This window comes from Nicotiana sylvestris, chromosome 6 (genome assembly GCF_000393655.2).
Source record: "Nicotiana sylvestris chromosome 6, ASM39365v2, whole genome shotgun sequence".
In the NCBI taxonomy this organism is placed as follows: domain Eukaryota; kingdom Viridiplantae; phylum Streptophyta; class Magnoliopsida; order Solanales; family Solanaceae; genus Nicotiana; species Nicotiana sylvestris.
This window is the reverse complement of record NC_091062.1, coordinates 203796235-203810617: the sequence shown is the minus strand read 5'-3', so window position 1 is coordinate 203810617 and position 14383 is coordinate 203796235. Positions and strand designations below refer to the sequence as shown.

Below are 14383 nucleotides of genomic sequence, written 5' to 3'. Positions count from 1 at the left end.
ATCAAAATAGCCGGTCGAATTTATTATTTATTTTTTTCTAACCAATATACGTAAATTATACACATATTATATATATATATATATATATATATATATATATATATATATATATATATATATATATTATATCTACCAACTATTTTTAATTTAACCGATTGAAAGTGGTTATTTAGGTTATTACTTCTACTTAAAATTCACACCCTTCATTTGAAAGTTTAATCTTGCCAAATATTTTTAGGTATAACATGTGTTTTATGAGTGCCCTTGCTGGATTTTTTGATGAAAATAAAAAGTACAGTGAGGACTAAAGAAATGAACACTACTTACAATAATTAGAATGAAACGTGAAACTTGTGGACACACTGTGCCAATCTTTAGGTTGAAATTTCAACATAATTATTGTACTAAGTATGTTTTTTCGTGCCATTCTCTTCTTAATCACATCCAGCACAAACCGACCTAATTTTACATTAATTTAATAAATACAAATTGGTTATAATGACTTTGCTTAAAGCAATATGTAAAAAAGGATAGATTAATTTACAGGAAAGGATGAAATTATGTTGATTGTACAAATATATTTTAATATTATTAGTGCCTAAAATTTAAATTCATTAAGTACATAACTGAGCATAGAGATTGGAATTAGTGGGAAAATAATGAAAGAATGACGAAATTGTGGTCTCAGAAATTGCTCCAATAGGTTGGCGAAAATAATTAAAAGGTGCCAACACATGAAAAAACAAGGAAAACGGCAAAATGGAAGAAAAACGCATCAAGAGGGTGACACGTGCCGTCAAACCAACGATGGGCTGAGCTTCATTAAACCCCACTAATTTTGTTTTTATCTTAAATTCATGTTTATTGGACTGCACTCTCCTTATTAGAAAAGGACAGCATCCCTCACATTACATCCTCGTGAAAAGCTAAAAATCCTGTCTATTATCACAATAATTCATGTCCATTTAAGTACCAACAAAGGTGAGGTCAAGATTTTCTTACAAAACAACTAACTGCTCATATGGCCATAAATTTTTTTCCATTTTTTTCGCTTTGGCCATAATTTTTAATTTTCGCTTGAAAATAAATTTTGAAATTTTTCAAAAATTTTAAAAACAAAAAGTTATTTTTCACTATTTTCACTTAGATCACTCACACAAATTTAAAAATAAGCCAAAATTATATTCATGTCCAAACACAACTCTAATTTTCAAATATCACTTTTGTTTGAAATTTTTTTCTCCTCTTTTTCCTGGAATTTTACAATTCTTATGTTAAACGCCCGCAAACACTAAGTATTGAAATAGAAACAAGAGAAGTAAGAAAAAGAATTAAAAAATAAATAAATAAGGTATAGTAGTAGTGTAATTTGTGTAAAATCAAAAACTCCCACACCTTATCCTATCATCTTTCTTTCAAAACCCTTCGCTAGATTTCCTTTCACTACTTTATCTATCTCCTAAAGCTATCTCCAACTTTCTCACTACTATTTAGCTTCCTCTTCCTTTTCATTCTTTTCTCCACTTTTCAACACTTCTGCCTTTTCTCACTACTGTTGTGTTTTATACCATTTCTTGAAATATGCACCAAATGAATTAAAGTATTAGACTTTTTGTTCATTCAATTTCAGTACTTTTGGCAATTGGACATCTCTTTGTTGAAGCTGTAAAGCATAATTAGAGTGGAAAAGGAGAAGGTTCATGGCACCAAGATCAGGCAGGGGAAAGGGAAACAAAGCTAAGACAGACAAGAAGAAGAAAGAAGAGAAAGGTTCAATACATATCTCATATATATTTTTATTTTTATTTTTCAAATTCCTAGGAAACCCGCTGCCGTACTGTAGTATAAGTGTACGATGAGCTTTGACTGAGGAAGTTGCCGGGAGGGGAATCAATAAGAGAATTCCCATTAGAAAACCATTCACCCAACCAATATATATATTTCTTAGTATAGTTAACTTTTTTTTAAAAAAAAAAAATTCATTTAACTTTGCTCTTTACATTTTCCTTTTTGTTTTCTTACAGTGATTCCCAGTATTCTTGACATAAGTATCGTCACTCCCTATGAAACTGAAGTTGTTCTCAAGGTATTTATGATTTATGATTCATTTAATTTACAACAAAAATTCAAATAAACACTGGCATTTGTCACTTATATGGAGTTGACAATAACTAATTGGCTGATTAATTGGAATCATTTTTATTTGTTGAAGGGCATCTCAACGGACAAGATACTGGATGTGAGAAAGCTATTAGCTGCCAATGTTGAAACATGTCATTTCACAAACTATTCTTTGTCTCATGAGGTGAGTTTATTTTAATTGCATTAAATTACAAATTGACTATTTCTCTTTCTCTTTGTATTTTTATTTTTTTTTGGAAGTTAGCCAGTTGGTTAATCTTTGTTTTGTTCTTTTTAAAAATCTTTATATTAAAAACAAGAAAGTGTAATTAATTTGGAAAAGTGATGGTGGTTTTAATAGGTGAAGGGACCAAAACTAAATGACAAGTTAGATGTTGCGATTCTGAAGCCATGTTTGCTGAGGATGGTTGAAGGTTGGTGTGTTTTAAATTTCTGTGTATATAGGTTCACGTGTTGGGTTTTATTATTTTAATGAAAAAAGTATTAAAATGGAGTTTGGACTTTTGTATTCTAGAAAAATAAAAAATAAAAAACCCTCAAATTTGACGCTATATTTTCAGCCTCCAGGCATGTTTAGGGAATTCCAATGTTGCATGGCTTCAACTTTTTTTGTGCAAGACAAAATTAAATTAGTAAATAAATATTGTTCTCACTTGAAATTTGAGAGAGCAGCAGATTCCATTGAGATATACTTTTCCTGTTACGTAGTATATTTGTTATTATCATTTGTCCTACTTAGAAGAATGATTAAATTAGAGCCCACCAACAGAGGCGGCGCTAAGATTTCAAATTTATGGGCTCGAAATTTTAATCGTTTTAAGTTACTAAATTCTAAATTAATAATTTATATGTATCCGATAAATTTCTTAAAACTAATATAGAGTGCAAACTAAAGTTACTAGGTTCAATCGAACCCGCTCTCAGCACTCTAGTTCCGGCCCACAACCCTATTTGCTGAAGGCAAGAGGTGTAGATAGGTTATGGTTAAACCAATGGCGTATATTCCAATAAAAAGTACATAGGTGTTAACAGGTCACATAATTGAAAAAATGAATTTCAGAATTACTATCAACTTCAAGCTAAAAACTTCACCTACTCCTCACCATTAATAATAATATCTATATATATTAATTGCTGTTGTACTACTTGTGATTTTCTGTCGAACAGTACCGTCTGAGCAAAATCAGGAAATCTCAACCGAGTATTCACAGTAATCAGTATCATACATTTAATCAACTACTCCATCTGTGTCCGTGCAAAATGTTTGAGCTTATAACATAGGGTGTAAAGGAAAAGTAATTAATTATTTGCTAAATTAAATAATTTAACATAAGAGTCATCAAATACGTCAAATACATTTCATTTAATTTAATTATGTAACAAAGTTTATTGGCCAAGTACTGTCGTTTTTGTAACCGCTTTTCTTCAATTGGGAGTTTATGAAAAATAATATTTTTATCTCACACTACGTAAAGGTAAGATTTGCGTACACTTCTATCTTTTCTATCCCACTTGAGATATCTTACTGGGTATGTACATAAAACTGAATATTACTACTCTTTTTGTTTTCTTCTATGAAATCTCATTTTTTTTGTTGGTAAAAATAGAATAGGGAAGTCACACATGCAGCCAAACATCAAATAATCCAAAAAAAGTTTTATGCTTTGAGCATTGCCCGAAATTCCTAATTTATTAACAAAAATGCCACTGACTTCTCAGAGGACTACACGGAGGAGTCTCAGGCCGTGGATCATGTCCGGAGGTTACTCGACATCGTCGCGTGCACCACACGCTTCGCCAAGGCCAAGGCTGGAAAATCCACCACTCCCTCCGCCGCCGGCGCTGGTACGGAATCTCGGGCCAAGAAGCACAAGGCGCAGCGAAATGCTTCAAGCCGTCCAGCCTCGCCGTCTGATGGAGTGCCACCTTTATCGCCGTCAGCCTCGGCGGCGCAGGAAGAGAATGAAATGGTGGCGATTCATCCAATTCCTAAGCTCTCTGATTTCTACGAGTTCTTCTCTTTGTCTAACCTCTCTCCGCCTATACTAAGTACGGTTTACTTCTCCCTTTCGATATTCTTCTCACTTCAATCTGGAACTTCTAGAATATTATCGTGCATTTCTTCTAAATGCGCTATTTCAGGTTTGAAAAGAGGTGATTGTAACGATGCTAAAACAAGGCGAGATGGCGACTATTTCGAATTACAGGTACCTTATTTTCTTTCTTTTCTTCTGGTTTTGCATTTGTTCGGATTTTGACGATGCCAAAACTCTCTGCAGATTAAGATATGCAATGGGAAGACATTACAAGTGGTTGCAGCAGCAAAAGGTTTCTACACGTTGGGGAAGCCACTTATGCGAAGCCATTGCTTGGTTGATCTTCTGCAACAGCTCAGCCAAGCTTTTGCTAATGCAAGTACCTTCATAGCCTTACTATGCGTTGCTTACATCACTCGTATAATTTGCATTTTTCTTGTGCATCGAGTTCTCTTTTCACTAATGAAATTATATCGTCCTAATTATCAATCGCATTTGCCATTTACACGTGATTCATCAATGGTATCTAACGGGCGGGACACCACTGCCATTAGGTCAGACACCAGTTTGATTGAAAATGATAGCATGTTGGGACATATATAAGAAAGAGGATATAAGAACAATTGCATTCATCTTTTTATCAGCTTGATTAATCAGTCTAACAGTATTAACTCAGAAAATTGATATCACTTGCTATTTCACTAAATTGCTTTGAATTTGTGATGTCTCTTCTGTTAGCGTACATTAATCTTTTTTTGAATAAAAGATTGGTTTTTCTTTGCAGGCATATGAATCCTTGATGAAGGCCTTTACAGAACATAACAAGGTGACATCTTGTTTATTGTGAATAAGCTTCAAGGGTAAATGAAGTGGTATTTAACTGTGTGTGCATATTTTCTTCTATGTTACTTGTTATCAGTTTGGTAATCTTCCATATGGTTTCCGCGCCAACACATGGCTTGTCCCTCCATCTGTCGTTGATTCTGCGTCAAACTTCATTCCCCTTCCAGTGGAAGATGAGAGTTGGGGTGGCAACGGCGGAGGTCAGGGAAGGAACGGAGAGCATGATCATAGATCATGGGCTACAGATTTTGCAGTACTGGCAAACCTTCCTTGCAAGACTGAAGAGGAGAGGGTGGTTCGAGACCGAAAGGCTTTTTTGCTTCATAATCTTTTCCTTGACGTCTCTATTTTTAAAGCTGTCTCAGCCATATACAAAGTCATGGATTCTACTTCTAGGGGTACCTCAAATTGTGCTTTGGGTTCAGTACTCTCTGAGGACTGCATTGGTGATTTGTCTATTACAGTTAAGAGAGATTTCGGGGATGCTAGCCTGAAAGAAGCCAAAGTTATCGGCAGTAGAGATTTTAATGAATCTGCTGAGGATGTCGCTCAAAGAAACTTAGTTAAAGGGGTAACTGCCGATGAAAGTGTTGTCATACATGTAAGTTTCAAGCTGCTTTATGAGAGATTTGGAAAACCCTTATATAGTTGTAGTATGATTTCCCTTTCCTCCTTTCTCCTTTATTTATAGGGACATGGTCCACCCAGGGGGAAGTGGGTATAATTAGGCATTGCATTATTTATTTCAGAACATACTCTTTTCACCTCCTGGACACCCCCCCCCTCTTTTTCCCTGCTGTTTTCATGATGTTATTTATGAGCTGGGTAACATCTATAACTTCCAACTCTTCTCTTTCAAGCACCCTCTTATTTTACTTTTGTGGTTTCATATGATGTGCATAGGATTGATGTAAAAGTTGTCTATCAACTCTCCTATCCTGGGGATCAATAATCATGGTAGCCCAGTTGGTTGGCTGCCCGAAGGTCCTGAACTTCTACCTTGTTGGTGGGGTTGGATTTCCCATCTTATAAGCCCCTTCCCCTTCCCCTTTCCCTTTCCCTATGTATAAATTTTGTTATTTTTTCCACACAAAAAAAAAAAGGAAAAAGAAGAAACTGTCCTATCTTTTCGCTGTCACCAATTATTTCAATTCAGGAAATTGAAAGGATATGTTTAATTGGACAGGATACATCCTCATTGAGCATGGTGTCAGTGCGACATTGTGGTTACACTGCAATTGTGAAAGTTGTTGGTGACATTAAGGTGGATAAGAGTCTGCCTCAGGATATCAAAATCGATGACCAACCAGATGGGGGAGCCAATGCACTCAACATCAACAGGTTTGAGAAAAAGCAATAAACCTATATGAACTTTTATATGGCGGGTGATTGGAAGACTAAGAATTTTTACCATTAAGAATGTATTTAAGTATAGGATCATTAATTTATCATGTTACCACAGTCAAGCAGTTATACATGTATCCTTTTTTTTTCTTTCTTTATTTTATTAACTTTTCGTGCTTTTATGAAGAGGACAATTCATATAGTTGGGAACCAACACCATGTTAAGAGTTTGATTGGAAATGACAAGTTACATGGGTAATAATATCAAAATTCAAAATTGAGTTTGTGAAAGATAAGTCACATTGGCCAATTGATGTCAATGTTTAAATCTAACGGTTTTTTTTTCTTGAGGATTCACTCTTCTTTAGGACTATGTTAATGGTTTTCTTTGTGCTTGCTTCTAATTCTCTGTTTTAACCTTTTCCAGCTTACGCCTTCTGCTCAACAAGCCAATGACTGCTGGTTTTTCTGGAGGTGGTCAATTGCCCCAGTCTGATTTGGACGACCATGCAAATTCAATGTCTTTGGTCCATAAAATCATTAAGGATGGTTTGAGTAAGTTACAGGGAATGGATGATAAATCCAAAGGGTCCATCAGATGGGAACTTGGTTCTTGTTGGGTTCAGCATCTACAAAAGCAAGAAACACCATCAGAGGACACAGTTGGGAATGATGGTAAGGCTGAACCCACAGTTAAGGGACTTGGAAGACAGTTTAAAATGCTCAAAAAGAGGGAAACAAGACCAAGTAATGTAAGTTCCATGGATGACAATGAAGCAGATGATGTGACAGCCAGCACTCTGAACGCAGAAAGTGGCTCGACGGAACTTAGCAATGGCACACCAAAGTGTGAAACTGAATGGAGGAGATTTGTCTCGCAAGAAGCTTACCTTCGTTTTAAAGAAAGTGGAATGGATCTTCATCTGAAGGTATAATAGCACAGCTTTTATATGAAACATTCTTATGCTATAATGTGATGAAAAATTGATGTGCAAAGGGAGAGGAGAGGAGAAGAAGGAAAAGAGAAATAGTGAATAAATAAGACTGTTTTCCTTGGCACATAATTATGCTAAAATGTGCACCTATTGTTCTTTCTCAAGTACTTTGCTAATTGCCGCAGAAGTGTTTAGTCATCTTCCCTTCAAACAATAGCCTTCATTATATGACCTCCGCACATCTTGTATCTTCTTACTTCAAATCGTTCATGATGTTACTTAAGAAGTTCTGACTCGGCCAGAATTCAAGATGTCATTGAATTCTCAAGCTAAGCTGTTCAATTGCCATCTTTTGAGTGAAAGGGAGAAAGAGTAATAGGAATAATTGTTGAGGAAATAGAAAGATCTTGTCAGTAGTCATTCTTTAATATTATCACTGACAGTACTTATAAAAAAAATATTATCACTCAGAGTTAACTGACAAATATTCTTCTTGTTACAGTCAGTGGATGAACTTGTCGAAATGGCACGCAAGTATTATGATGAAGTTGCTATCCCGAAGCTGGTAATGCTAAATATTGAATGTATTTCGGTAGTGAAATTTTTGAAATACGTGAACAGAAAAACTAATCTCTAATTCTATTTAGGTTACAGACTTTGCATCGTTGGAACTTTCTCCAGTTGATGGACGCACCCTTACCGACTTCATGCATCTAAGGGGTTTACAAATGCGTTCTTTGGGTCGTGTGGTAAGATTGATTTGCTCATCTATCTCGAGCTGTCTTTGTTTGGCAGGAAATGAAAAATGTTGATGTCTTCTGATGAACCTGATTCATTGCATAATGTAGGTTGAACTTGCAGAGAAGCTTCCTCACATACAGTCGCTTTGTATTCATGAGATGGTTACTCGAGCTTTCAAGCATGTACTTAGAGCTGTCATTGCCTCCATTGACAATGTTGCCAACTTGTCAGCTGCTATAGCATCATCCTTAAATTTCTTGTTCGGGTCCTCTACCACAGAAGACAGTGATGAAAACCACATTCTCAAGATGCAATGGTTAAGGGAATTTCTTTTTGAAAGATTCAGTTGGAGATTAAAAGATGAATTCCAACAGTTGAGGAAATTGTCGGTCCTCCGCGGACTTTGTCATAAGGTACTATAAGCGTGGCTGCATTTATTAAAGTTTACCATTCAAAGTAAATAACATTAGTTTTATGTCAGGTTGGACTAGAGTTGATTCCAAAAGATTATGATATGGAAAGCCCATATCCGTTCAGTAAAACTGATGTTATCAGCGTAGCGCCTTTGTGTAAAGTAAGCCTTTCTGCTTCTACCCGTTCCTTTTGAACTTCATGAAATGACTTGAAATGTGGCTTGATTTACTTATTATCTTCTTTTCAGCATGTTGGATGCTCTTCTGCTGATGGACGGACTTTACTAGAATCATCTAAGGTTGCCCTTGACAAAGGGAAGTTGGAAGATGCTGTAATGTATGGAACAAAGGTATGAATTATAAAATAACAGTATATGCAAACTCAGAAGTCTCTGAAGTCCATCCCTCAAAGCGCACAGATTTTTTTGACCTTATAGGACACAGATTTACTTTTGTTGCTTGTTTATTTGCTTGAAGGCCCTGGCAAAATTGATAGCTGTATGTGGCCCCTATCACCGTGCCACTGCAAGTGCATATAGCCTCCTGGCCGTTGTCCTTTATCACACTGGAGACTTCAATCAGGTAACATAAAGTTCGATGCTTGGCTTTGATGAATTAAGTGGCATGTAACATTAAAGTATGCTTTTTCCTCCTTATTTTCATATCTTGCTAGTTAATTATCTTATTCCAGAACTAAGTTCTTAAAAGTTAATCCAAGTATGTAGCTGATGAAAAGTTTTCAAGTTTAGCAAAGGTAGTTCAAGGAAGAATTATCAAATATTGATGTTTGACAGACGATTCCGGAAGTACTCCAAAACATCTGTGTTGTTTTTCCAATTGTGCGAGCTCCCACCGTCAGCTTTTTGGATTTCTCCAATTCATGAAATTTTTTACTTTCTTTTTGACCTTTCGTTCACTTGTGTATTCCGCTACAGACATCGCATTTGCATTTACTGACAAAAAAAACGAAATGCAGACTCCCCGGATATACAGATTGCAGAATATATGATTATAATCTGTCTGAATGATTATTATTGTTATTTAGGCAACAATCTATCAACAGAAGGCATTGGATATCAATGAGAGGGAGCTAGGACTTGACCATCCAGATACAATGAAAAGCTACGGGGATCTTTCGGTATTCTACTATCGTCTCCAGCACATTGAGTTGGCTCTAAAGTGAGTGAGAAAAGATCCTCTTTTCTAGTTGGTCATATTTTGAAACCAAGACTTTCATGTCTTGCTCAACCTTTTGATTCCAAATCTCTTAAACTATAAAAATTGTAATTTTAGGATGCAGAAGATTTCTCCGTCTTGTCTCACTCATTCATTTTTCATTCTTGTTGAAGTCTTGACTGGTCTTACTATGTTTAGCTGTTCATTCATTTTGCTTATTTACTTTGATAATTGGAGCAAGTTCATAATTGATTTTCAGGTATGTCAACCGTGCCTTATTTCTTCTTCACTTTACATGTGGACTATCTCACCCAAACACAGCTGCTACATACATAAATGTGGCTATGATGGAAGAGGGCATGGGAAATGTGCATATTGCTCTTAGATATCTACACGAAGCCCTTAAGTGCAACCAAAGATTACTGGGAGTAGATCATATACAGGTTTTTCTCTCTCTCAGTTCTCATATTTGAACATCAGACATGTAAAGTCATTATCAGAATTTGTGCGTGCATGTGCATGTGATACTGATAATCATACTACGATATCCTTTTACTAGGTTAGGTGCTTGTGAAAATATTCTTTGCTTTTTGACACCTTTTAGCAGCTATAGTTTTGTTAACTCTGATGTTGCCTCGGACAGACTGCTGCCAGCTATCATGCCATCGCTATAGCTCTTTCTCTCATGGAAGCATATTCACTGAGTGTGCAACATGAGCAAACTACATTGCAGATTCTGCAAGCAAAATTAGGAGCAGAGGATCTCCGTACTCAGGTGTGTGCAAATTTAGCTACTGATTCCCTCTTTACTATGAGTTACTACTATGGCTCTATAGTGTATTTCACTTCTCAGTTTTTTCCGGAATTCTTCAACATGAGTTAGATGTTTGGGTTGGCCCATTGAATTTTTCCCCAGAGCTTGTTGATATCAAGATAAACTATGTATTTTTCTCTCAGAAAAAAAGTGGAACTTCTTTGGAATGGAAAGAATCCATCTACAAATTCTGAGCGGCAAAAAATAATGATGCTCCAGATAGCTCTCTCTCTCTCTCTCTCTCTCTCTCAATTGTGGTGCTTTCTTTGTAAACGTATTCAGCAAATAACATACTTGCCTTATCTTTTTGTTACATTTGGCATTTCCCAGTAAGAATGAGGTCTTTTCTTAGTAGAAGATAATAAGCGACTTGACTCTTATTAAATCACCAATCTGTTGCTGCATTTTAAAGTTGGAGATTTACATGTGCATTATATATATGTAGGATGCTGCTGCATGGCTTGAATACTTTGAATCAAAAGCCCTAGAGCAGCAGGAAGCTGCAAGAACTGGAGCTCCAAGATTAGATGCAACCATTGCTAGCAAAGGTCACCTCAGGTATTGAAACTTTACCTTTGAATTGGTGTTACTCGGGCTTGAACTATACGCTTGCGTCTAAGGTACCAAAACTCTTACTTTCTGATGTAGCGTGTCAGATCTATTGGATTACATTAGTCCTGGCCAGGGTTCAACGACCATTGAAGCACAGAGGAAGCGACGTTCAAAGGTAGTTCATCACTCAGTATAGTAGTATATGCTCTTCTTACTTTTTAATTCACCGAAACTTCTTACATTGAGAGTAGTTCAGATGGAGCTGCAAACTTTTTCTGTACATTTAACTTAGAAGTTAGTCTTAATCCCAAAATCTCAACTGTAAGTTATTTAGGCATCAAAAAGTGAAATGATATTGGAGCTCGACTTAATGGGGAAAATCTAGTCCTGATACTTCAGCACATGATCCTTAACCTCATAATATAGGTGACTCTACGAACACAGATCCTGGGAAAACCTCCTTTTTGGGGAGGGAAGGGATAATTTTGGCTGTGGTCATTTTGAGTTACCGATTATCATTTCTTTCTCAAGCTGCCAATTAACGCTGTTACTCTTTCCTTCTTTATGGCCTCTTAGGTGTTGCCAGTAGATGATCAATCTCAAAAAGGACAGCATGATGGAAGAAGTAGCAACCCCTTGGATCATGATGTTACAGAAAATCCTGTGACTGTAGTAGAAGTTAACAAGAAAGAAGACAACTCAGAGAGGGTTGCTACTCAAGAACTTGAAGGCGGTAATAGCACTAGAAATGAGGAATCAGTGGAAATAAATGAAGAAACTAGCTCTGATGAAGGGTGGCAGGAAGCGAATCCGAAAACACGGACGGGGCATGGTAGTGGCAAGATGTTCAACCGAAGGCAACCAGGTCTTGCCAAGATCAATACAAACTTGGAATACTTTTTCCCCCGAGACAGCAGTTCCAGGAAAGAAGTTACTTCACAGGGACACAAAGTGGCACCTAAGATTGGTTTAGGTGAATTTTCTCCTGTAAAGCAACTAAAAGCTGCTAGCTTCAGTTCTTCTGAAAAGTCAACCAAACTCTCTGCTAAAATGACTGTTGCCGAAGTTTCTCGCACATCAAATATCACTGTTCCCTCTCGCCCTGCCTCCCTTGCTACCATGGCTTCCAAATCCTTATCATACAAAGAAGTAGCAGTGTCGCCACCAGGTACGGTTCTAAAGCCTTTATTGGAGAAAGTAGAAGAATTAAATGAGGATAAAACTGATTCCCAGATCTGCGTTAGTCCAACTGAAACATCAGAAGAAGATGGAAAGCAGTCGGTGACCATAGAGGCTACACCAGCCAATGATCGAGACGGACAAGGAATCCATGAAGACGAAGGCCAGATAAGTGGATCTGAGTCAGATAAATCTTCCCTAGAGCCTGAAGGTGTTTCATGTTCAAGTAATGAGGAAAAATCTTTACGATCAAATGGGAGCAAGCTATCTGCAGCTGCTGAACCATTCAATCCAGGTGCCTACCATTTGACCAATATGCTGATTTCTGCTGCTCTGACCAACGTTTATGATGTTAGAGCCAACCAAGGCATGCTTACTGAACCAGTGGGCTTTCCATCAATTGCTGAGAGAGTTCCTTGTGGCCCCAGATCATCTTTGTACCACAGGACAAGCCATTCTCGCATGAAAAATGGATATGTGAAGTATCAAAGTCCTGTTGCTGAAATAAGCAGTTATGATTATCCAAGAATCATGAATCCACATGCACCTGAATTTGTTCCAAGTAAAGCACGGCCGACGTGTGCTGCAACTGAAGATTCAAGAGTAGCTGTTGATGCTGATTCTTTGACAGGGTTGAATAACTCGGTCACAATAGTTTCAGCAGAGGAGAAGCTTGATAAAAAGGCTACAATTGACGTCAGAAATGCTAGATCAACAAAAAGCAGACTACATGCTGAGAGGGAAGAGCTAGCTAGGCAAATACAAAATAGCTTCATTGTGAAGTCAAAACAGAACACTTCAGATGGTCCAAGTGAATTTCCAGTTAGTACAAAGAAGTCTGAGTTCGTAGTTACCGCTGCTAAAGCAAGTGCAAATGACAGTGCGATTAAATTGCACTGTGGAAGTGAAGGGAAAAAAGAACTTTTGACAGAAGCAAATAAATATAGCGGAGCAAAGACAGTTGATGTAAATAAAAATAAGCACGAGGATGGAGACGGTTTTTTGCCTGTGATGAAGCGTAGAAGAAACAGGCGGCAATTTGCCCAAGGTATAAATGGGTTGTACAGTCAACAGTCAGTCTGTGCTTAAGTACATTGAGGAAAGTGATCTCAACTGTGTGAATGTGCTTCATCTCCTGACAACCTCCATAGGCAACTTCTTCATTATTCAACGCTGTAGAAATGTGGAAGATAAACTACAGTAGGACCACTAATAATTTCTTCTAATTTACTACCCTCAGGAGGTTGCTTATATCGTTCGCCTAAAATAAAGGAGGAAGAAAAATGAGGTGAGGATAGAGAGTGGATCAAGCTGATAGATATGGAGATGCAATTTTTGATAGCCAAAAGTTTTATTCAATTTTGTGCAGTCCTTGCTGGTTGTTTCTTTCTCCATATTTCTTTTGTTCTTGTGAACCATTAAAATTTTATCCAGCTTTATATGGTTAAGGTGCCCTTTCTTAATTAGCTTCCGCATGCTATTGTAACTTAGGAAAATAACCATGAAACAAATGATATTTTGTTGAGCAAATACCATCATAGTTCTTGCTTCCGGATATTGGATCTCGTTCAGTCTTTTGAATTGTTGTCTCAAGATTCTGCTGATATAATAAGTTGACTTTTCTCAGCTAGGAGTCGTTGCATCAAATAAATATTTGAGCTAGGAGTCGTTACATTAAATAAATAAAGATATTTAAACTAAAATGCAACTTTGTATAGTACAATGCCAATATGCCATAGTGTCTTTTAATTCAATAATAGCCAAGACGACTGGAAATATATTCCATATCCAAGATAAAAAGTCAATAATCATCATATTAAGAAAGGTAAAATAGAAAAGGATTGATTCCAAGATGCTGGGATAAACCGTACTTTTCTTTTATTTATTATTATTATCGTGTAAGAATTCCCCCTCTATACTATACAAGTCTTCAAGCATATACTATAATACCTTTTCATAATCCCCTCGATCTAGATTAAAATACGGTTTAAAACTCGCAGCCCTACAATAACTATAATAAGGAAAGTCACATCTTAACTTTCCTCGGCAATCTTTGTCTCCGGTCACTAGGGGGTCAATGAAAAACTGACGGAAACATTGAACTAATTTTTAGGTTTCTTTTAATAAAATCGTAGGTTTTTATATAAATTTATAACCGTACCGATAATTAAGGTAAGTTTTTTATTTTTTCAAAATAAATGGGAAAAA

At 36.6% G+C, this 14383-nt stretch overlaps 1 protein-coding gene across 1 annotated transcript; it reads left to right on the top strand.

Moving 5' to 3' along the window:
• The first annotated feature begins 1391 nt into the window (after window positions 1-1391).
• LOC104234895 (protein REDUCED CHLOROPLAST COVERAGE 3) lies at window positions 1392-13730 on the top strand. The gene is made up of 23 exons (XM_009788535.2): window positions 1392-1770; window positions 2025-2086; window positions 2213-2305; window positions 2483-2555; window positions 3862-4191; window positions 4285-4349; window positions 4422-4553; window positions 4963-5004; window positions 5098-5622; window positions 6208-6362; window positions 6793-7294; window positions 7803-7865; window positions 7948-8049; window positions 8149-8454; window positions 8523-8615; window positions 8703-8804; window positions 8932-9036; window positions 9500-9633; window positions 9890-10073; window positions 10274-10405; window positions 10890-11002; window positions 11093-11171; window positions 11573-13730. Exons 1-23 carry the CDS (start codon window positions 1701-1703, stop codon window positions 13262-13264), a joined length of 5154 nt encoding a protein of 1717 aa, XP_009786837.1. The 5' UTR covers window positions 1392-1700; the 3' UTR covers window positions 13265-13730.
• Window positions 13731-14383: the final 653 nt, after the last annotated feature.

What these genes read in the sequence shown, in the direction of transcription:
- LOC104234895 (XM_009788535.2), top strand. Translation starts at nt 1,701, where the DNA reads ATGGCACCAAGATCAGGCAGGGGAAAGGGAAACAAAGCTAAGACAGAC. An exon ending in CCTCTCTCCGCCTATACTAA is followed by an intron (nt 4,192 to 4,284) that starts GTACGGTTTACT and finishes GCGCTATTTCAG; the next exon opens with GTTTGAAAAGAGGTGATTGT. An exon ending in AGAGGAAGCGACGTTCAAAG is followed by an intron (nt 11,172 to 11,572) that starts GTAGTTCATCAC and finishes ATGGCCTCTTAG; the next exon opens with GTGTTGCCAGTAGATGATCA.